At 34.8% G+C, this 24,226-nt stretch overlaps 1 protein-coding gene across 1 annotated transcript in view; it reads right to left on the bottom strand.

Moving 5' to 3' along the window:
- The window catches only part of C7H12orf40 (chromosome 7 C12orf40 homolog), an 82,001-nt gene extending 61,236 nt beyond the window's left edge, over nucleotides 1-20,765 (bottom strand). The window contains 6 exon segments of the mRNA XM_046011812.1: nucleotides 8,221-8,336; nucleotides 11,170-11,358; nucleotides 12,452-12,485; nucleotides 12,915-13,062; nucleotides 17,332-17,470; nucleotides 20,676-20,765. Of these exon segments, the coding sequence (XP_045867768.1) occupies nucleotides 8,221-8,336; nucleotides 11,170-11,358; nucleotides 12,452-12,485; nucleotides 12,915-13,062; nucleotides 17,332-17,470; nucleotides 20,676-20,765 (716 nt within the window).
- Nucleotides 20,766-24,226: the final 3,461 nt, after the last annotated feature.

Here is a 24,226-nt window from a genome sequence, read left to right as displayed (position 1 = left end):
GGCAACCTACTGAATGGAAGAAGATATTTGCAAATGACATAACAGATAAAGGGCTAGTATCCAAGATCATAAAGAAGTTATCAAACTCAACATCCAAAAAACAAATAATCCAGTTAAAAAATGGGCAGAAGATATGAACGGACACTTCTCCAAAGAAGACATACAAATGGCTAACAGACATATGAAAAAATGCTCCACATCACTTGCCCTCAGGGAAATACAAATCAAAACCACAATGAGATACCGCTTCACACCAATCAGAATGGCTAAAACTAACAAGACAGGAAACAACAGTTGTTGACAAGGATGTGGAGAACAGGGAATACTTCTACACTGTTGGTGAGAAGGCAAACTGGTGCAGCCACTCTGGAAAACAGTATGGAGGTTCTTCAGGACATTAAAAATAGAGCTACCCTACAACTGAGCAATTGCACTACTCTTTTTTACTACAAATGTAGTAAAAAAGAAGGGGCATATGCACCCCATTGTTCATAGCAGCAATGTCCACAATTGCCAAACTGTGGAAGAAGCCAATATGTCCTTCAACAGATGAATGGAAAAAGAAGATGTGGTTCGTTTATACAATGGAGTATTACTCAGCTATCAGAAAGGATGAATACCTACCATTTGCATTGACATGGATGGAACTGGAGGAGATTATGCTAAGTGAAATAAGTCAATCAGAGAAAAACAATTATCATATGGTTTCACTCATTCGTGGAATATAAGGAATAGTGCAGAGGACCATATGGGAAGGGAGGGAAACCTGAATGGGAAGAAATCAAAGAGGGAGACAAACCGTGAGACTCTTAACTCTGGGAAACAAAATGAGGATTGCGGAAGGAAGGTGGGGGGAATGAAAGTGTAACTAGGTGATGGGAATTAAGGAGGGCATGTGATCTGATGAGCACTGGATGTTACACACAACTAACGAATCACTGAACAACTTCATCAAAAACTAATGATGTACTATATGTTGGCTAACTAGATTTAAATAAATGGAAAAAAAAAAAGAATTTAGCCTCAGGACAAACTCCAGGGAATCACTCATGGTTTCTTCTACTTTTTATTTTGCTCATAAATGTTGATTAAGAAAGTTAATAAAGGAGGTGTCTACCTGGCCCAAAAGGTTAAGTGTCTTCCTTTTGGCTCAGGTCATGATCTCCAGGTCCTGGGACCAAGCCCTGCATCTGGCTCCCAGCTCAGCAAGGAATCTACTTCTCCCTCTCCCTCTGCCTCTCTCCCCTCATCATGCTCTGTCTCTGATTCCAATGAATACATTTAAAAAGAGAGAGAGAGAGGGTTTAAAAAATAAAGAGAATGAAATCTTGCCATTTGTGACAAAATGGAGCACGAAGGTATTATGCTAAGTGAAATAAGCCACACAGGGCAAGAAAAATACCATATAGTTTACCTATATAGAGAATCTAAAAAATAAAACAAGAAAATAAAACAAAACTCTTGAATACAAAAGACAAGCTGGTGTTTGCCAGAGGGGAGTTAAGTTGGGGTGTGGGTCAAGTGGTCAAGAGGTTAAAAAAAAATTCCAATTATAAAATAAGTTGTGGGAATGTACAGAATGGTGATTATAGTCAATAATACTGCACTGCATACTTGACAGTTACTAAGAATAAATCTTAAACATTCTCATTACAAAAAAATTATAACTTTGTATGGTGACAAATGGTCAAATGACAAACTTATTGTGTTCATTTTACAACATATGCAAAGATTTAATTATAATTTATACCTGAAACTAGTATAACGTTATAGGCCAATTAGTTTTAAATTTAAAACAATGGCCTGGAAAAAGAAGGGAGAAGACACAATTTACTCATATTGAGTAATGAGAGAGATGTAATGAGAGAGAACTCAATGACAACACTATAAGTGTTAAAAATTTTAAATACATAGTAAGAGAATATTATGGATAACTTTAAGTCAAAATTCTACAACATAGATAAAATAGATGCACTTTTTGTGTGACAAACTACCAAAGTTCACTCAAAAAATAACAATAATAATAATCTGACTACCCTGTATCTCATTTGGAAATTACAGTAACACAAAACAAACAAAAAAAAAAAACAAAAAAAAACTTCCTACCAAAAGACTCCATACCAAGTGGCTTCATTGATGAACTCTATCAGACATTTAAGGAAGAAATGGTACCAATTCTACATTAACTCTTTCAGAAAATTACACAGGAAAGAATACTCCCCAACTCTATGGTATCGACATTAGGCTAACAGCAAACCAGATGAAGATACCAAAAGAAAAGAAACAGAAAATAATATCCCTCATAAGGATTAATGCAAAAATTCCTAACAAAATTTTAGCTCATTGAACCAAAGAATGCATAACAAGGATAGCACGTTGTAACCAAGTGGGGTTTATCTCCAGAATACAAGGCTCATTTAACATTTAAAAATGAATCCGTGTGGGATGGACTTCTGGAATGACATGTGAAAGTCTGGCAAATAAATCCTGCCCCTCCCCCCCGCCCCAAGTAATGACAGTACCAGATAACACTTGCAAAAAAAAATCATTTCAAAATCTGGAGAGTAACAAAGGCATGCAATAAACTGAAAAGCAGTACTTCAAGAAAAACTACTAAACCTTTGCAGGAACAGTGGGAGTCTGTGGAATTTTAGCTTCAGGAAGCTACCTTCCTTCCACCCCTACTCCATGGCTGGTACTACCAAGGCTCAGTAGTCTAAAAGACAGGGGAGCCCTATGCCCAAGAATTTGTCAAAAATAATTACCTTGGTAGCAAACCATCAGGAAAGCCCAACACTGCAACTAACTGGGGCTGCAATATTTGGAGCAAGCAAAAAAACATCCAGAAATTTCACAGAGATCCAGGGAACAAACAGGCATAATGAGCTCTAATAAACTGCAAGACACCCCAGTAGTCTGAAAGGCTGCCCACGTGTGTAAGTCTGTATACACACTCAGGAGAGGACCTCCGGTATCTATACTCATCCCTGGATGAATGTGAGGTCCTGCACAGAGGAAGAAGCCTTAGTGGCTCAAGATGTTTAAACACAACCTCCAAGTAATCACTGACTGGCCTCTAAGCATTGGTGGAAGGAAATTTATAGTCTTAAATGCCTATACTAAACAAAAAGAACCTATCAAGTTAGTTAAAGTTATACTTTAAGAATCTACCCCCAAAAAGAGGGGCTACTAAACCCAAAGCAAGCAGAAGAAGGAAATTATAAGCATTAAGGCAGAAATCAACGGAATGGAAAACAAATAAAACTGATGAAATACAAAACTTAGTTCTTTAAAAATATCAATAAAATTAGCAAATCTTTAGCTATACTGACCAAGAAAAAAAGGAAAAAAGACACAGATCTAGAATTAAAGAAGGGACATCAGGGATGCCTGGGTGGCTCAGTCCTCTATCTGCCTCTGGCTCATGATCCCAGAATGCTGAGATGGAGTACCGCATCAGGCTCCCTGCTCAGCAGAGATATCAACAGGGACTTTACAGAAATTAAAAAGGTTTTCAAGGAAATACTATAAACAAGTTTATACTAACAAATCACACAACTTAGATGAAATGGATATTCCTAGAAAAACATACATTACTACAACTGACTCAAGAAATTAGAAAATGTGAGCACACATCCTAACAATTAGTAGTTAAAAGTCTTCACAGGAAGAACAGTTCAGATGCAAAAACACTTAAAGAAAAAAATCATACCCAATTCTCTACTAATTCTTCCATTAAATGGAGGCGGACACAATTTCCAGCTTATTCTATAAGGTTAGTATTACTTTGGCACCAAAGACACTAACAATAAAAAAATATTCACACCAATTTTTCATGAATAGAGACTTAAAAATCACCAAAAAAATAGTAACAAACCATATCCTACAATATATGAAGAGGATTATATACCATGACCAACAAGCAGCTTTTGTCCCAGGAACCCAAAATGGTTTAATATTTGAAAATAAAGTAATATACAATGTATTAATAAAGGTGGAAAAAACTACATGATAATCTCAAGAGACACAGAAAGAATGTTTGACAAAATCCATGATACAAACTTTAAAAGAACTAGGAATAGAAGGGAATTTCCTAAACCTGAAAAAGGACAACTACAAAAAACCTACGGCTAATATAATAGTGAAATCCTTTTTCTTTCTTTTCTTTTCTTTTTTTTTTTTAATTTGACAGAGAGAGAGATCACAAGTAGACAGAGAGAGAGGAGGAAATAGGCCCCCTGCGGAGCAGAGAGCCCGATGTGGGTCTCGATCCCAGGACCCTGAAATCATGACCTGAGCCGAAGGCAGAGGCTTTAACCCACTGAGCCACCCAGGTGCCCCTGAAATGCTTTTTCTTAAGACTAGGGACAATGCAAGCATGCCCATTCTTGCCTGCCTACTTGCTATCCAACGCTGTGCCAGAGGTTCTAGTTATTGCAGTAGTCAAGAAAAAGAAGTAAAAGGCATCCTGACTGAAAAAAGAGAGGTAAAAAATACCTGTATTTATGGACAACATAATCCAGTATGGTAAAAAAAACAAAAACAAAAAAAAAAACAAAGAATCTATAAAACCACTAGAACTCATAATGAGTTCAGCAAGGTCACAGGAGATAAGATTAATATAAAAAATTGATTATATTCCTGTATTTTAGCAATGAACAATCCAAAAATGAAATTAATAATAATCCAAAAATGAAATTAATAATAAATACCATTCACACCAGCATAAAGAGAATAAAATAAGTAGGAATAAATTCAGCCAAAGAAGCACAAGGCTTATTTAGTGAAAGCACAATACATTACATTAAGAGAAGTTAAAGAAAATTAAATACAATGGAATATTATTCAGCCATAAAAAAGAGGGAAATCATGCCATTTGTGACTATATGGATGAACATGGATGACTTTATGCTAAGTGAAATAAGTCTGACATAGAAAGATGAGTACTGTATGACCTCACCTGTCTGTGGACTCTAAAAAGTGACATTCCAAGAAGCAAGGAGAGAACTGCCAGGAGCTAGGGAATGGCAGAAATTTGGGGAAAATTTCCATCTTAAAATTAGTGATTCTTCCAATCCATGAGCACAAAATATTTCTATTAATTTTTTTTGAATGTCACAACAGCTTCCTTCAAAATAGTCCCAAATTTGAACTATCCCAGATGTCCATTAAGAATACTGTATGTACACTGTAACTAATGAAATACTGTATGTCTAGTATACTTTAAAAAAATAAAATATTATATAATATACAGTGGAATAACATACAGAAACGAAAAAGAATTAAGTACTAATCCATGGAATAGCAAGCAACAGCATGGATGAATCTCCATATCAAAAGAAGATCACTATATAATTCTATTTAAATGAAGTTCCAAGACAGACTTGATTAATATATGGTGATAGGGGTAAGAATGGTGATTACTGTTGGGATATAGACTTGGAGGACTGTGAGAAAACCTTCAAGTATGTTTGAAATGATCCTCTCCACCCCCAGCTTTATTGAGATAAAACTGACAAACAAAAATAAATACAAATAAATTGTATATATTTAAAGTGTTCAACATGATGATTTCATATAAGTGTAATTTGTGAAGTGATTACAATCAAGCTAACTAGCATATTCATCACCTCACATAACCTTTGCATGTATATGTAGTAAGTCTACCTGAGATACTATATTAACAAATTTCAAGTATGTAATGTAGTATTATTAATTATAGTCACGATGTTGTATATTACATCCCCAAAATTTATTTGTCTTATAACTGGAAGTCTGTATATTTTGAGTTGTTACTCCCTATTTCTGCAGGGAACATAATTATATGTCATTACATAAGACTCTAGAAAATAGACTAATCAACAGTGACAAAGCAGATCAGCAGATGCCTTGGGATAAGGATAAAGGTTGTGAAATGGCCAGAGGAAGCTATTACAAAGATAACCAAAGAAACTACTGGTGATGGTGAATATTTTCATTATATTTGACACAGGTCAAAACTTATCAAAGTTCACATTTTAGATAAATTCAGCTTGTTGCATGTTGATTATACATTAATAGAGCTGTAAAAAAAATGTGAAAACAGAAAAAGGAAAGAGAAAACAAACTGAAATGTTACAATTCTCCAGGCAAGAGGCAGTAGTGGCTTAGACTGTGATGGAACCTATAGAAGTGAAAATGTGAGTAGGTAAATTTAAAGCTTATTAGAATACAGAATTGTCAAAACTTTGTTGGTGAAATGGATAGTGGGGGCTGAAGGAAAATAAGCAAATCAAGGACTTCTATTTTGGTGCCAGTTGCTGAGTGAATAGTAGCGTCATTTACTAAAATGAGGAAGACTGCGAGTGAATAGTAGTGTCATATACTGAAACAGAGGAAGACTGGAATAGGATTACAGAGTCAAGGTTTCTCACCATGACTACTACGAGTAATTCAAACTGGTTTTACAAGTTTAATGGATTTTAAAACCATGAACCAGGATTTATATACAACTAGAAAATAGAAGTGATCACTTACCAACTACCATAAATAAGAAAAATTAATATGTTTAAATAAATGAAAAGTAGATATGCACATTAGAAAATAATTACTTAAAACTATTTTAATTAAATACTACATTTAACTTCTAATATTTGTGTTCTAGAAGTATTACTTAAGTTTGTCTACATTTCTAAAAAATATTTGTCCAGGGGCACCTGGGTGGCTCAGATGGTAAAGCAACAGCCTTCGGCTCAGGTCATGATGTTGGAGTCCCACATAGGGCTCCTTTATTTCCTTCAAAAATCTTTGCCTGGGACACCTAAGTGGCTCAGTAAGTGAAGCACCTGCCTTCAGCTCAAGTCATGATCGCAGGGGCCTCCAATGGAAACCTGCATCAAGCTCCTTGCTCCCACGGAATGGGAGAAGATATTTGCAAATGACAGGACAGACAAAAGGCTGATATCCAGGAGCTATAAAGAACTTCTCAAACTCAACACACACAAAACAGATAATCATGTCAAAAAATGGGCAGAAGACATGAACAGACACTTCTCCAATGAAGACATACAAATGGCTATCAGACACATGAAAAAATGCTCATCATCACTAGCCATCAAGGAGATTCAAATCAAAACTACAGTGAGATACCACTTTACACCCGATAGAATGGCCAAAATTAACAAGACAGGAAACAACGTGTTTTGGAGAGGATGTGGAGAAAGAGGAACCCTTTACACTGTTGGTGGGAATGCAAGTTGGTGCAGTCACTTTGAAGAACAGTGTGGAGATTCCTTAAGAAATTAAAAATAGGGGTGCCTGGGTGGCTCAGTCAGTTAAGCGACTGCCTTTGGCTCGGGTCATGGTCCCAGGGTCCTGGGATCAAGCCCTGCATCGGACTCCCTGCTCTGCGGAGAGCCTGCTTCCCCCTCTCTCTCTGCCTGCCTCTCTGCCTACTTGTGATCTCTATCCCTCTGTCAAATAAATAAATAAAAACTTTAAAAAAAAAAAAGAAAGAAATTAAAAATAGAGCTTCCCTATGACCCTGCAATTGCACTACTGGGTATTTACCCCAAAGATACAGATGTAGTGAAAAGAAGGGCCATCTGTACCCCAATGTTCATAGCAGCAATAGCCACGGTCTCCAATGTGTGGAAAGAACCAAGATGCCCTTCAACAGACGAATATATAAGGAAGATGTGGTCCATATATACCCTGGAGTATTAAGCCTCCATCAGAAAGGATGAATACTCAACTTTTTTATCAACATGGATGGGACTGGAAGAGATTATGCTGAGTGAAATAAGTCAAGCAGAGAGAGTCAATTATCATATGGTTTCACTTATTTGTGGAGCATAAGAAATAACACAGAGGACATGGGGAGATGGAGAGGAGAAGGGAGTTGAGCGAAATTGGAGGGGGAGATGAACCATGAGAGTCTATGGACTCTGAAAAACAATCTGAGGGTTTGAAGGGGCGGGGGGTGGAAGTTGGGTGAGCCTGGTGGTGGGTATTATGGAGGGCATGTATTGCATGGAACACTGGGTGTGGTGCATAAACAATGAATTCTGGTACACTGAAAAGAAATTTAACAAATTAAAAATTTAAAAAAAAAAAAGCTCCTTGCTCAGCAGGAAGCCTACTTCTTCCTCTGCCTGCCACACCCCCTCTCTCACACTCTCTCTTTCTCTCATTAATAAATAAATAAACGAATTTAAAAAATCTTCAAAAATCTTTGCTTACCTGTTTAATCTTTCGAATAATGACCCAAATTGTGCTATTTTATGTGATGGACTAAGAGCATCTTGATTTTCATTTAATTTGGAAGCCAAGGAATTAGAATAATTAACTTTACTGTGCTGAAAAGAGAAAGAAGAACCTGCCAAAATGGTAAATGTACATACATGTATACAATTTAAATTACTTACCATAAAATGTCATCTAATTAGACACCTATATGCAAAAAAAATTTTTTTGTTGAAACTGTGTCCTTAATAAAAACAAAACAAATATTGTGCTAACAGTGAAAGCAATACCAGTATTTAAATGATTGTCAATATAACAATTGATACTATGATGAGCTAACCATTTCCTCAGAGGTTAAAAATATAAATATTATTAATTATAATTAATATATTACAAATATAATTAAACAAAATTAAAATATTAATAAATCTATATAAATATATTGATTATAATTAATGAATATATTCTAAATATATTCTAAATTATATATATAGTGTGTTTGTGTGTGTGTGTGTGTGCATGTGTATATATATATAAAAAATACCTGGGACACCAGAATCTCAAGCAAATTTTCTGAAAGAAAATTATTTTTCCCCAAAAAACAGCTGTATTTATCTCCGTTTTCTCCATTTACTGAGTAATTTTAGAATACTCCTTTAATCTTTCTGAATATCAATACCACTGAGTGCAAAATGGTGAACATATGGAGACTTGTAGAAAAGAGATGAGGTAATCCATTTGTTAATGTGGAAGGTACCACATAAAGATATTATAGTGGCCCGACACTAATCTATCCAGCAATAAGAATTTACATCTATAGCATATTATATTTATTAGCCATGAAACACAGAAATGAGAAGTCCAAAAACAATCTTTGACACAAAGTTGGATAAAAAGAAGACAAAAAGAGATACTGAGAATCTCAGGAAATAAAAAGGGGTAGTCCAAAGTCAGGGAGAGCTAAAAATAAAGTCTGGTAATACATCTCATATCTCAACCTCAGAAACAATGACAGAGGTGCAGAGATGAAGTCATCCCATGAAGTGAGAAACACACAAACAAACCAAAAGAGGAGAGAATACTTTATGTAGGCTCAACACTACTTCTCTAGGGGTCAGTGAGCCTCAGCCCATTTTTTTTCTTCTAACCTGTTGTTTCAAGCCATTTTTTTTTTCTATTTTATAGTTTCATTTTAATTCTTACTTTTCTTGAAATCTCTCCAAATAAGCAATTAAACACTTTTCTAAAACTTAACAATTTGCCACCACACCTTGGACAAGAACATTAGCCTCTCTTTTTAATTTTCTCTTCTGTGTATTAAGTATAACATTATTGGGACTCCTCTGTGGCTCAGTTGGTTATGTGTTTGGCTCAGGTCATGATCCCGGAGTACTGGGATCCAGTCTTGCATTGGGCTCCATGCTTAGCAGGGAGCCTGCTTCTCCCTCAGCCTAATGCTCCCCCAGCTTGTGCTCTCTCGCTCTCTCTGACAAAATAAATATAATCTTTAAAAAAATATTATTTACCCCTCTAAAGATAGTCACTAACCTGCAGCCTAAAAATAGGAGATTATTTAAGTAGAGATTAGAGAGTTACATTCTCTATCCTATAAACTACCTACAATGCAGATTTTAGTCTTGTAAAATACAAACTGAATAAATGTTTTTCATTGCATCATTCCAAAGTTAATGGGTCCTTAAATTAATAAGGCTAACATCTGTCACTGGAATATAATACTTTCTCTTCTCTGGAAAAGAGAAAACATACTTAGGGCGCCTGGGTGGCTCAGTGGGTTAAGCCGCTGCCTTCGGCTCAGGTCATGATCTTGGGGTCCTGGGATCGAGCCCCGCATCAGGCTCTCTGCTCAGCAGGGGCCTGCTTCTCTCTCTCTCTCTCTCTCTGCCTGCCTCTCTATCTACTTGTGATCTCTCTCTGTCAAATAAATAAATAAAATCTTAAAAAAAAAAAAAAGAGAGAACATACTTTAATACTTCCATAAAACTGAATCATATCATTAATATCATATATTATATACAATATATAACATGTAACTGTAACTTAAAAATTTTAAATTTATAAATTATAAATTCATTTAAAAATGACAAATATATAAATATGGCATAAAACCAATGCATGCTAAAAATGGGATAAATTCAAAACTGAATATTCCCATTAACAAGACATCAAGTTTATATAATAACCATTTCCCCCACTACCATTATATATTAGCATAATAATCATAACTTAGTATTTATTTTTTAAACTCTATATAGTCTAATAAAATGACTACTTTTTATAGTTGGCAGATATAGTTCAAAATTTTAAAATCTGGATGTTTTCAGACTTCTAACTTTAGAGAATACAATGACTAAACAACATTTTAGCACTACACATATCTATATAAATACATTTGTATAGTTTTAATTCAAGTGCATATAACCAGTTGTCATCTGTCAAATCATAAAAAGAACCAAACCACCAAAACTCATTTTTTTAACAGACTACTATAACATCACTGAGATTATACACTGCAATTCACAGGGCCCGTTCCATATCATGACTATCTGGCCACCATGACATCACCAACTAGTTATTTATTGTGATTACAATTATCAACTATTATATAAACAAACTGAAATACTTTCAATTTCACTATCATTTTATTTTATTTTTTAAAAGATTTTATTTATTTATTTGACAGAGATCAAAAGGATGATGATTTCAAAGATTTTTAAAGAAGATTCCAGTTTTTGGATTCATTATCTTCTACAGAGGAGACAATTAAATTTTGACCAAAGAGGAATTATTATATTTAGCTGATATCCTAATTTGCCTCTATCTACAGCAATTCACAACTATTATTTTTTAAGTCCACAAGACCAGAAAAAAAGAGCATATCATAAAAATACAATGATATAAAATACTAAGACTGTGATTCAAATGTACCTGCTTATTCTGCTTTTTCTCACATGCAACTTTCTGAGGGCTAGGTGCTATTCTGAGAATGAAATTTTGTTTTGTAATATTCCTATTAGAAGATAATTTTGCTGAAAAAGATGGTTGAGCAAAAATACAATTTTCTATGCTGTTGAACTGCAGTTTAAACATTCTATATGAGTTCATGACTTGTGACAACTATAGAGAAAGAAGATACAACCATTTGATCTGCTAAAATATATAAAATTGAGTAGAGGAAAGTAAAAATAGGAGTGAAAAAAGGTCACAGATTGCAGAGAACGTTCCAAGGAAAAGCAAGTCATGAGTACTTCACAGGACTTATTAAGACAAGAGAGGTTATCAACTAAAATTATACTGAAGAACTCCTTTCCACCTGCCTTTTCACTTATGGTCCCCTCAATCTCCAACCTTCACACCATGTCTCCAAATGATGAGAAATTTGAGCTTCACTGACCCACAATTCAGCTAAAAAGATTTCCGAGAGATTTTAGTAGCATTATCATTCTCTGATGCAGTTTAATTTTGGCAATTCAATGCAAAGAAAGTATAATTAATAATGTAGCAGTGGACCTGAGGCACTTGGGTGGCACAGTCAGTTAAGCATCTGCCTCTTGGTTTCGGCTCAGGTCCTGATCTCAGACTTGTGAGACTGAGACCGGTATTGGGCTCCACACTCAACAGAGAGTCTGCTTAAGTTTCCCTCTCCCTCTGCCTAACCCAGCCCCCTGTGCATGCTCTCTTTCTCTCTAAAATAAATAAATCTTTAAAAATGTATATATAATAATATATCAATGGATCTTAAAATTTTATGGTTTAATCAAAATCTACAGATCTTCTAATTGATTAAAATTTTATTTACTAAAAAGATTATCTGCAGTACACTGAAAGAAAAATAATCTTGGGATCAGTGTAATTGTTGAAAATCACAATTTGATATAAAATCATTGGTCACTATGCTAGAAGAATTTGTCAATGATCAGATGAACCCAAAGCAGGAATCCCCAAACAAATTATCTTTTGCAGCTCATCAGTAACAAAAGTTATGTACACATAGACCTGATCTACATTACCAGAACTCCAAAGGGTTTCTCATAAGCAAACAGTTAAAATATATTTAAGGTATAAGTTCCATACATTAAAAACTTTAAAAATAATTTTAAAGACTGTAAAAATTTTTAAAGAATATTTTTCCCTGATATTCAAAAAATTTCTATCATTTGGTAGCATGCCACAATTGTTAAAGTAACTTAAAAATTTTTTTAAGTCTCACCTGAACTGGGGCAAGTTCTTTCTTGCTGCCTAGTCTTAACAGTATATAAAAATGAAAAGAAAATTTTAAGGTTAAAAAAATCTGGCAATAAATATGACTATCTTTTCATAAATATAAAACTCATACTGTTCTACAGAAATACATAAAACATACAGAACTCTAAATCATTTAGAGTTTTATTTAAAGTTTATTTAGAGTTTAGAGTTTTATTTAGAGTTTCATTTATTTAGAATTTATTAAAATTGTATTATTACTAGAGAAACACAGTGAGGATAAGGAAAGCCAAACTATGCATAAAAACATTTACTATGGACATTAGCTCATCTGATAAAGTCTTAATATTTTAATAATACTGTTAACAGTCAAACAAAAACAAGAGCTAGAAGAAAAGTCCTCTGTACATTTTCTAATGAATAAAACAGTACTGGTGATGACCCGTTTAAATACCTAAATAATATTCAACCTTGCTAAAACCTACCTGTTGTCTATATCATCAATGCAGAGGTTAGATGGTACACAGTTAGGTGACATTGGAAGTTCCAAATTATGCTTTCTTAGAGGCATTTTTATGTCTCTATGCATATTCACATGGATTGGTTTTCTCACAGTTTCTATAATGAAAAAAACTATAATTAAAAATAATAAAATCTTTAAAAGCAATGTTTGATATATAATGTTCATTAAATAAGTGTGTATCTTAGAAAATTCCTAAAACTACCTATATTCTATAGATGCTAGAAGTCATTACAGTACTAAAAACTATCACAGATCATTCAAATCATCTCTTTTTCATCATCTTACATAGTCCTCATGAAAGGTGCTATACTCATTCAGTTCTATTTTTTTTCTTCCTCTAAGATTTCCTTGATCCCCAGACTATACCAGATGCTATGTTATACATGCCCACAGCACTAGGTATGTTCTCTATTACAGCACTTACCATGGTTTATTATACCTGATTAATTCTCTCTCTCTCTTACTAGATTTTCAAACTTTATGAAAAGAGAAGCCTTTTCTCTCCTGATACAAAATATCACTATTTGGTCTGCTTAGTACTTTTTAACTGCTCTCCTTTCCTGGGTAGTGCTTTTTCACAAATACCAACTACATAGGGGTGGTGTGTGTGTGAGTTTTTTTTTTAAAAATTTGAGAGAGAGCAAGAGAGAGAGCAGGAGGGAGAGGGAGAGAGAATCTGAAGCAGACTCTGCGATGATCACAGAGCCCAAGGTAGAGCTTGATCCCATGACCCCAGGATCATGACCTGAGCCAAAACCAAGAGCTGGATGCTTAACCAGCCTGAGTCACCAAAGTGCTTCAACTATACGGTTCTAATAGAGAACTTCCTACCTTCTAATAAAACCATGTCTCTAGAAAAAATAATTGACTTAAGAGCAGTCATCTGACTCAAGGTGAATCAATAATATTTATAACCACAGAGATGTGATCCTAATTATTCCAATGCTAGGAACTAGCACCAGTAGGGCAAGGTAAAATGCTTCCAGTAAAAAAAACTCAGAACCAAAGAAACAACTTTCAGCATTTCCCTTGTGGCAAAACAGGAGAGATGAGCAGTATTAGTATTTTAAGCCTGAATTTCATTTCAAGCCTGAATGAAAAAGACAATCTGAGAGAATAAAGTCAATATCTAAAGTGAGAAAAAAAATTTGGTGGTGGGGCGCCTGGGTGGCTCAGTGGGTTAAGCCTCTGCCTTCGGCTCAGGTTGTGATCCCAGGATCCTGGGATCGGCCCCCACATCGGGCTCTCTGCTCCGCGGGGAGCCTGCTCCCCCCTCTCTCTCTGCCTGCTGCTCTGCCTACTTGTGATCTCTGTCTGTCAAATAAATAAATAAAATCTTAAAAAAAAAATTTTTGGTGGTATTCAAGTCCCCAATTCAAGCAGTCTCTGAGCCCCAGCTGCACCACTGCCCTTCCTTTTAGCTAAGTGCCTTAGTCCATTCAGGCTGCTCTAACATAATACCTTAGACTGCGTACTTATGAACAGAAATTTATTTCTGTCTGTAAGCCAGGCAGTGTCCAAGATCAAAGTGCTCTCAGATTCAGGGTCTGCTGAGAGCCTGAGTCCTGGCTCATAGAGAGCTGTCTTCTCCCTATGTCCTCACACAGTGAAAGGAACAAAGAGAGCTCTCTGGGGTCTCTTTATAAAAGCACTAATTCCATTCATGAGGGGTCCACCATCATGACCTAACCACCTCCTATACGTCCCACCTCCTAATACCATCTACTAATAAACTTATGCTTTTGTAGGGAAGATAAAATATCTTTTTCCTCTACCTTTCCATTCTCAGCTAGGGACTCTATAACAAAAGGCAGATCAATTTTAAATGGAAATCTTTATAAGGAAATGGAGACCCAAAGAAGTGGTTAAACCAGAGCATTTTTATGCTAGGTTCAATGGGGAATGAAAAGTAGTGAGAAAACGTGATCAAACAAAAAGGGATGTTAAACTAAGTGTAGCCAACTGGAGGAAATAACAAGGCATATTTGTTTAGATTCCTCTCAGTGTCCCTCTGTCTTAGAGATAAAGATGTTCCTTTCCTCCAGGTATAGGGAGGACACTTCTCACATGAGGATCCTTCCTGCACATACTGCTTCTCAAATTCCTTTTGCTTAAAATCTTTAGTATGCCAATATGCCTTATTTTGGGGACAGTGTGTCCTGACCCCATCACTTTCTATTCTATTCCCAACATCCAGTATACTACTTATGGAAGTACTCAATAATGGAGGTACTCAATAAATATGCTGAATGTATAAATGAAAAGATAGTGAGGAAGAAAGGAAATACATAAATGTAAATGCCATCACTGGACTGTCTCATGAAAAAAAGTGAAACTAGTCCCCTATCCTACAACATACACAAACTTCAACTCAAAATGGATTAAGGAGTTGCATTTAAGACCGAAAACCACAAAACTAGAAGAAAACACAAGGGGAAAGTTCCTTGACATCAGTCTAGACAATGACTTTTGGATTTGACACCAAAAGCAAAGGCAACAAAATCAAAAACAAACATGTGGAACTACATCAAACTAAAAATCTTCTATACAGCAAAGAAAACCATTACCAAAATGAAAAGACAAACTATGGAATGGGAGAAAATATTTGCAAAACATTTATCTGATAAGCGTTCAAACTCCAAAATATATAACTCATACAATTCTTAGCAAAAAATAAACAATCTAATTTTGTAAATAGGCATGGAAATGAATAGACATTTTTCCAAAGAAGACATACAAATGGTCAACAGACACATGAAAAGGTGCTCATCACCAATCTTCAAGGATATACAAATCAAAATCACAATGAGATATGACCTCACACCTGTTAGAATGACTATCATCAAAAAGTCAAGAGATAACAAGTGTTGGAAAGGATGTGGAAAAAGGGAACCCTTGTGCACAGCTGATAGGAATACCAATGGGTGGATCAACTATGGAGAACATAATATATATTCCTGAAAAAGTTAAAAGTAAAACTACATGATTCAGCAATCCCACTTCTAACTATACATATCCAAAGGAAATGAAGACCAGAGGAGATTTCGGTACTCCTGTGTCCCATGTTTACAGCAGCATCATTCACAATGGGCAAGATATAAGATATGCAAACAACCTCATGTCTGTCAATGGGTGATGGGATAAAGAACATGTGATATATATATATATATATATATATATATATATATATAATATAAAATATATAATATATATTTATATTATATATATTATAATATAAAATAATATAATATATATAAAAAATAAGGAAATCCTGCCATTTATGACTGCTTGGATGGACCTTAAATTATGTTAACTGAATTAATCTAGAGGAAAACAAATAGAGCATGGTATCACTTACACATGGAATCTAAAAAAGAACTCAAACTCACAGAAACGGAGTAGAAAAGTGGTTGTAGGGCCTTGGGACTAGGGAGTAAGGGAAACACAGGTTGCTAACAGGTCAAACTTTAGCTCTGATAAATAAGGTATGAGGATTTAATGTAAAACGTCATGACTGTGGCTGGTAACATTGTATTACCTAAGTGAAGAAAAAGAAGATAAATACATCAAACAGATTTACAACAAAACTTTATTCTTAAAGTCCATATATAACATATTTACATCTAAACTATAAATTTGCTTGTGTAAAGGGCATGTGCATTAAGGAATAAAAATGGCAGAGAAAGGAAAAGAGGAGATACTAACAGTACTTATGATCAATTTCTATCCCTCCTTTAAGAACTGTCTAATTTCTTAACCTGTCACTTTAGTACTTATTTTAAAAATTTAATATCAGACACAAGTTCCCTTGAAAAAAAAAATACTCTGACTAAACTTTTTATTCACTTGAAGGCTCAAAGTGCAGTCAAAAATGAACTTTATTTTTGAAGTATTAGACTACTATGGTCAACATTCCAAGAATGCCTAAGAAATTATTCAAGTTGTGATACAGGAAAATAATCACTGAGGCAAAAATCGTTTTCAAACAAATTCTCTAAATACTTTAAGATAGTAAAGACATTTATTCCCTGCCCTTTTACCTAAACTTTGGTTAACTATTCTGCCTCTATAGAATAATGTAGTAACTAATATGAATGCAATATGGTAACTTTGACCATACCTTATAAAATTAATTTTATATAACACACAACTTAAAGATACAAATAAATTAAGCAAAAAAAAAATTTTTAAGCAAAAAGTAGCAAAGATACTTTAAAAAAAAAGTAACTATTTAAAGAAGGCAACCAAGTTTTAAAATTATTTTACTTTCCATATCCTTTGAGTTCTAAAATTATCAATTTATTAGAAAACTGAATGTTATTATCACATTAGAGTCAAAACAAAATGCTAACAGGAAGACTTACCAGGTGTTTTCTTCTGGCAAGATATGTGATTTACCATATACAGGTTAAGGAGATCTAAACTGAGAGTGGAATTTTTGACAGGCGATGAAACCCCCAGTAATTTCATTTTTGATTTTAATCTTTTCTTTTCAAAATATTCCTAAAATAATTTTTAAAAAAAGTTGTTATAACAACTATATGGTTTTAGGCAGAATTATAAAAAATAAAAAACCGGGACACCTGGGTGGCTCAGTGGGTTAAAGCCTCTGCCTTCGGCTCAGGTCATGATCCCAGAGTCCTGGGATGGAGCCCCATGTCAGGCTCTCTGTCAGCAGGAGGCCTGCTTCCTCCTCTCTCTCTGCCTGCCTCTCTGCCTGCTTGTGTTCTCTGTCAAATAAATAAATAAATCTTTAAAATAAATAAATAAATAAAATAAAAAAACTAATAATGCTATTTAACAATTAACTGATTTGATATTTTTATATTTTTGACACCCCCCTTTATGTGCTTACATATAAATTAAAACCAATCTCGATGATATAGTTTGCCTAAAGGCTCTTAATTCCACAGCCTCTTAAAATCTTTTTGGTAAATATATTGCCTTTAAAATAGAACTTTATAAAGGTATTACTAGGTATCAAAAGATTAAAAATTATCTGAAATGTAAAGCTTTTTAAAAGTTTGATAAATCTGACAAGGTAAAAACTTATTTTTCTACCTGGTGTGCTATCTTACAGATATAAAAAGCCTTAAAGATATGCACAGCTGAGTACCATTAAAAGTTAACTAAAATGCGAAGAGGACAAGAAAAGGCAGCTATGTGAGACTAATCTCCAGCCAGAGTCAATTTAATTTCCTTTACTATCCTTCCATGACTGTTACTTTGCCATTAGCAAGAGCTGTACTGTTGAGTGGACTGAGAAGTGAATGAGAGATAACAGTGAAGGGGCAGAGCAAGAAAGGGAAAGGATCCAGAGAGGGCTTTAGTTGTTTTAATAGGGGCAAACTGAATATATCTGAATATCAGTGGAAAGCCTCCAACTGACAGTGACTCATTGAGGATACAAAAAAGAGAAGAAATAATTGATGCAGTGAAGTCCTTAAGAGCGATGGAATCCAGACTGCAAATAAAGAGAACTTCCTTTGTCTAAAGGAAACTACCTCCACCATCACAGAAGGGAAAGAGAAAATCAGTGAAGATTTAAGACACATTACAGAACTGGTAGTAGATATATGAGATAATTCTCATCTGATAGCTTCTATTTCCTCTGAAACATAAGGTCATCTAATGAGTATGAAGAGATTAAAAATAGGGTTGGGGAAGAGTGACTTAAGGAAGACATGACATATTCAAGGGAAGGTATGACATTTTCAAAGAATAGAAAAGTGACATAACTAGAGATCAACACTTTAGGGAAGGGCCATAGGATATGTCTTTCCCTTTCTTATAAATATTCACAAGAATGATCCAGAGTTAGACTACTAAAAAAAAAATCTGGGAACAGATTATAGTTTATTTATTGAATACCTATGTTATTGCTTGACACAATTCTAGGCAAAGGAGATACAAAATGAACAAAAGTAATAAAATCCCTCTTCTGATAAATATATGTTAATAAAGAGAAACAGATGAAACAAATTTATAAGAAAATACCAGATTATGAAAAAGAAGATTAAAAAAATGGTCCTGGAAAGAAAGTAAGTGGAGGGTGGGGAGCTACTCAGATACACTGATCCGAGAAAGCCAATCTAAGAGGAGACATTTCAGCTGAAACCTAAATGCTGACAAGGCAGACATACAAATATCTTGAGGAAGAATATTCCAGACAAAGAGAAGAAGAATGGCAGAGAGACTGTCAGTATAGCTAAAATAAAATGAACAGGGCAAGCAGCAAGAAAGTCAGAGAAGTAGGCAGGGTGTAGATCCTTCAGGTCCTTCTAGGCTATGGTTAAGTCAGATGTTATTCTAAAAGCAATGAAAAACAATTGAAGCTTTTGAGCAGGGAAATCAAAATTCTGATTTGTGCTCTTAAAAGATCATATTAACTGCTGTGTGAAGAACAGACTACAAAGGAAAAAAGATAAAGCAGAAAAACACTGATAAATTTGATTACATTAAAATTAAGAACATTCCTTAAAATACTATTAAGAAAATAAAAATAGGGGCACCTGGGTGGCTCAGTGGGTTAAGCTGCTGCCTTCAGCTCAGGTCATGATCTCAGGGTCCTGGGATCGAGTCCCGCATCGGGCTCTCTGCTCAGCAGGGAGCCTGCTTCCCTCTCTCTCTCTCTGCCTGCCTCTCTGCCTACTTGTGATCTCTGTTAAATAAATAAATAAAATCTTCAAAAAAAAAAAAAAGAAAAGAAAAATAAAAGCTACAGAGTACACATATAACCCAAGAATTCTAAATATATAAAGACAATTTAAAAAGACAACACAAATTAAAAATGGAAAAAATACTTGGAAAAGTACTTCACAAAAGAGGAAACATGGATGAAAATGTCAGATAATCTCATAATCAAGAAAATATGAGTTAAATTTACAATGAGACATCATTTCACTAAATTAACTATCCTACTTTTATAATAATCACTTCCTTGTTTTTCTTTAAATTTTATAAGCTTTGAACATATTTTTTCTGTTTTGAAACTTTTTATAAATGGAATCTTACTGTTTATGTAATCTGTGAGTTGTTTTATTTGTTCAATATTATATTTTTGGGATTCATCTACATTAATTACATGTGGTTGATACATTTCACTGCTATATCATTACTTGGGTATGCCACAATTTGTTTAACCATTCTACTACTAACAGACATTTGGGTGGTCCCCTTCCCTCCCCATACCCCTGCCCCTCTTCTTCCTCTCTTGCCTTCTCTTTCTTTTTTGCTACTTAACAACACTGATCCAAACAAGCTTGTACATGTCTCAAAATACACATGCGAAAAATTTCTCTTCAATATATACTGCTTGGTTGTAAGATATATACATGTTCAACTTCACATAATAAAATCGATGTAAGAAAAAATATTTTTTTAATTAGAAGGTAGGTTATAAGGCCATCATAATACTCTAGGCAATAAATGATGATTTGAATTAGGGTACTCATAGCACAGGTAGTGAGAACTGATCAGACTTCCCTTAAAAGACTGGGATATATTTTGGAACTAGAATGACAACAAGAATCAACAATGACCTTTAGTCTCTGACTGAGAAAACGGTTGGCTAATCAAGCTATCTACAAGAACAGAGAAGACTGAATGGTCTTCCAGTTACTTCGGTCAATTTATTAGCCTTTGAAAAACACTTCAAAAGATCACTGTTCTTATAAGGCTAATATAAATAAAAATATATTTTCTTTACCTTTTGCTTTCTCCTTTCCTGCTTGATCAGAACCCTGGTACTGAAAAAGGAAGCAAGACAAAAGATGTAAGTTTCTGCAATGACTGCCATTTTAGCTAAACTGATGACTTGAAATTAAAATCTGTAAGTATAGTAAGAATTATATTATTTTCTGAAAATAAACTATGGAAATGTTACAGTATATACAGTTTCACAAAAATTTTCTTAGAAATCCAAGAAATAGTAAAAAAAGACTCTAAAAAAAAAGACTCTAGACCTACAAAGAATAATAAAGCACAGAATAAACCTGGATTATAAAATCAACATAAGCAAAGAGCAAGCAATGCATTGGAAAAGATGTATCCCTGGGGGGCCTGGGGGGCTCAGTGGGTTAAAGCCTCTGCCTTTGGCTCAGGTCATGATCCCAGAGTCCTGGGATCGAGCCCCGCATCCGGCTCTCTGCTCCGGAGCCTGCTTTCTCCTCTCTCTCTGCCTGCCTCTCTGCCTAGTTGTGATTTCTCTCTGTCAAATAAATAAAATATTAAAAAAAAAAAAAAGAAAAGATGTATCCCCGAAACACTCTCAACTGACAGCAATATTCTTGGTCAAACTGCTATTTACTTGCCTTGCCTTATAATTCAATATTCTACCAAAACCAAAAGGGAATAGAGAAAAGATTAAAATCTATTTGGATCTAAGGAAATTTTAAGTTTATTATTAAATTAACTTCAGTTATATTAATGTGTTAGCTATGTGTACTTGAAATCTCCTAACTTCTTTTAAAAGTAGCTAGTTACTATGGATGTGCCTTATACCTACTTTATGTTAAACACTGCATTATATCCCAATGACAGCACAGTACTTAACAGTTATAAAATATTTGCTCTATTAATAATTATGGAATGCTATAAAACATTCATGAATGTTTAAAAAGATCTGTACAATACAGCTTTTGGATATACATGAAACTATGGTCTCAAATGTAAGATTTTTGCAAGAATTATAAATAATAAAATCTTATCTATATGAGATTATATAACAACATGAAAATAAAAACTGCTAATAACAAGTACTATATACCTGACACCACCCTAAATTCTTTGGATACTTTATATGTATAAATTCATTTAATCTTCACAGCAACTAAATAAGGTTAAGATCTATTTTTAACCACAAGAAACTAAGAGAGGTTAAGTAACTTGCCCACAGTCACACCGCTGAGAAGTGTAAAATGGAGATTCTAATCCAAGAATTCTAATTTTAAAGTATTTAACCAATGCATTACACTGCTTTCCAAGTATGTCAACTGTGAATACACAAAGCTGTTCAATTTTCCAAATGAAATTTTTCCAAATTTTCATAAACTACATGTGTAAGTTACTGAATACCCTCAGACTTGCCACTTACTGAACTTGTTCTTTAACATATTTCCCAATAGCTATGTCCTAATTGACCATTTTGAGCTTACTGAACAAAGAACCCAATCTATTCTGTTCTATGCAGCATCATAAGTGTACTGCTGGCATTCAAACTTCAGAAAAGAAAAAGGAAATAAATTACATTTCACTGACACCTTAAATTTCAAGGCTGGAGAGGATCTTAGAGATTAGTTTATTCTCCACCATTTTAAAATTTACAAAAAACTTACATAAGAAGCAAAGTGACTTTTCAAAGTTCAGAAATATAAGAAGTATGACAGAGCCAGCAATATTAAGCATTTCAGTTTATAAACAGTAAGAAGAGATATCAATTCTATGAGCAGTTCCCACATTATAAAGATCAGCAGAATTAGAGACAAGTCAAAGTCTAAATACAGTCTTTATGTAGGTAAATACGAGGTGCTTTTATTCCAGGCTGATTTTCCATTATCCATGACACTCTTACGGCTCTCACCAAATTCTCTGTACTACATAAGGCCCATCACTATGTGCCTAAGAAAAGTCAGTTAAGGGGATGCCTGGGTGACTCAGTTGGTTAAGCATTTGCCTTCAGCTCAGGTTGTGATCCCAGCATCCTGGGATCAAGTCCCACATCAGGCTCCCTGTTCAGCGGGGGGCCTGCTTCTCCTTCTGACTCTACCTCTCCCCTGCAACCTACTCATGGCCTCTCTCTCTCTCTGACAAATAAAATCTTTTAAAAAAGAATTAAATACATAATCAAAAAAATTTTTTAAAAGTCAATTAAGGACTCAAGGGGCACCTGGGTGTCTCAGTCGGTTTAGTGTTTCCCTTCAGTTCATGATCTCGGGGTATTGGGATAAAGTCCCTCGTCGAGCCTGCTTTTCCTTCTTCCTCTGTCCCTCTGCTCTGTTTGTGTTCTCTCTCACAACTATATGGTCAATTAATCTTCAACAAACCAGGAAAGACTATTCAATGGAAAAAAGACAGTCTCTTCAACAAATGGTGTTGGGAAAACTGAACAACATGCAAAAGAATGAAAGTAGAGGAGCACGGCTAGCACGGTGGAGCGTGCAACTCTTGATCTTGGGGCTATGGGTTCAAGCCCCATGTTGGGAGTGGAGCCTATTTAAAAAAAAAGAAGAAGGAGTAGTAGTTAAAAAAAAAAAAAAAAAAAACTAAACCAGGGATGCCTGGGTGGCTCAGCTGGTTAAGCATCTGCCTTTGGCTCAGGTCATGATCCCGGGATCATGGAATCAAGTTCCACCTCATCAGACACCTTGCCCAGTGGGGAGTCTGCTTCTACCTCTGCTCACCACTGCCCCAGCTGGAGTGTGCTCTTTCTCTGACAAATAAATAAATAAAACCTTAAAAAAAAAAAAAAAAACTAAAAAAAACTAAACTGGACCACTTTCTTATACCATACACAAAAATAAATTCAAAACGGATGAAAGACCTAAATGTGAGAGATGAAACCATCAAAATCCTAGAAGAGAACACAGGCAGTAACTTCTTTGACCTCAGCCATAGCAAATTCTTACTATATACATCTCTAGAGACAAGCGAAACAAGCAAAAATATACTGGGAATTCAACAAGATCAAAAGCTTCTGCATAGCAAAGGAAACAATCAACAAAACTAAAAGGCAACCTAGAGAATGGGAGAAGTTATTTGCAAATGACATATCTGATAAAGGGCTAGTGTCCAAAATGTATGAAGAACTTATCAAACTCAACATCCAAATAACAAATAATCCAGTTAAAAAATGGGCAGAAGACATGAAAAGACAGTTTTCCAAAGAATAGAGATGGCCAACAGACACATGAAAGATGCTCACCACCACTCTTCATCAGGAAGATGCAAAGCAAAACTACAATGAGATATCACTTCACACCTGTTAAAACAGCTAAAATCAACAATACAGGAAACAACAGGTATCAGTGAGGATACAGAGACTTCAGGACCATGACTTGAGCCGAAGGCAGCCGCTTAACCAACTGAGCCACCCAGGCGTCCCAGTGAGGATACAGAGAAAGGGGAACCATCGTACACTATTGGTGGGAATGCAAACTGGTACAGCTACTGTGGAAAATAATATGGAGTTTCCCTAGAAAGTTAAAAAATAGAACTACCCTATGATTCAGCAATTGTACTACTAGATATTTACCAAACAAT

Source organism: Meles meles, chromosome 7, assembly GCF_922984935.1.
Source record: "Meles meles chromosome 7, mMelMel3.1 paternal haplotype, whole genome shotgun sequence".
Taxonomy (NCBI): Eukaryota; Metazoa; Chordata; class Mammalia; order Carnivora; family Mustelidae; genus Meles; species Meles meles.
Note: the sequence above shows the minus strand (reverse complement) of the source record. Positions and strands in the feature narration are given on the sequence as shown.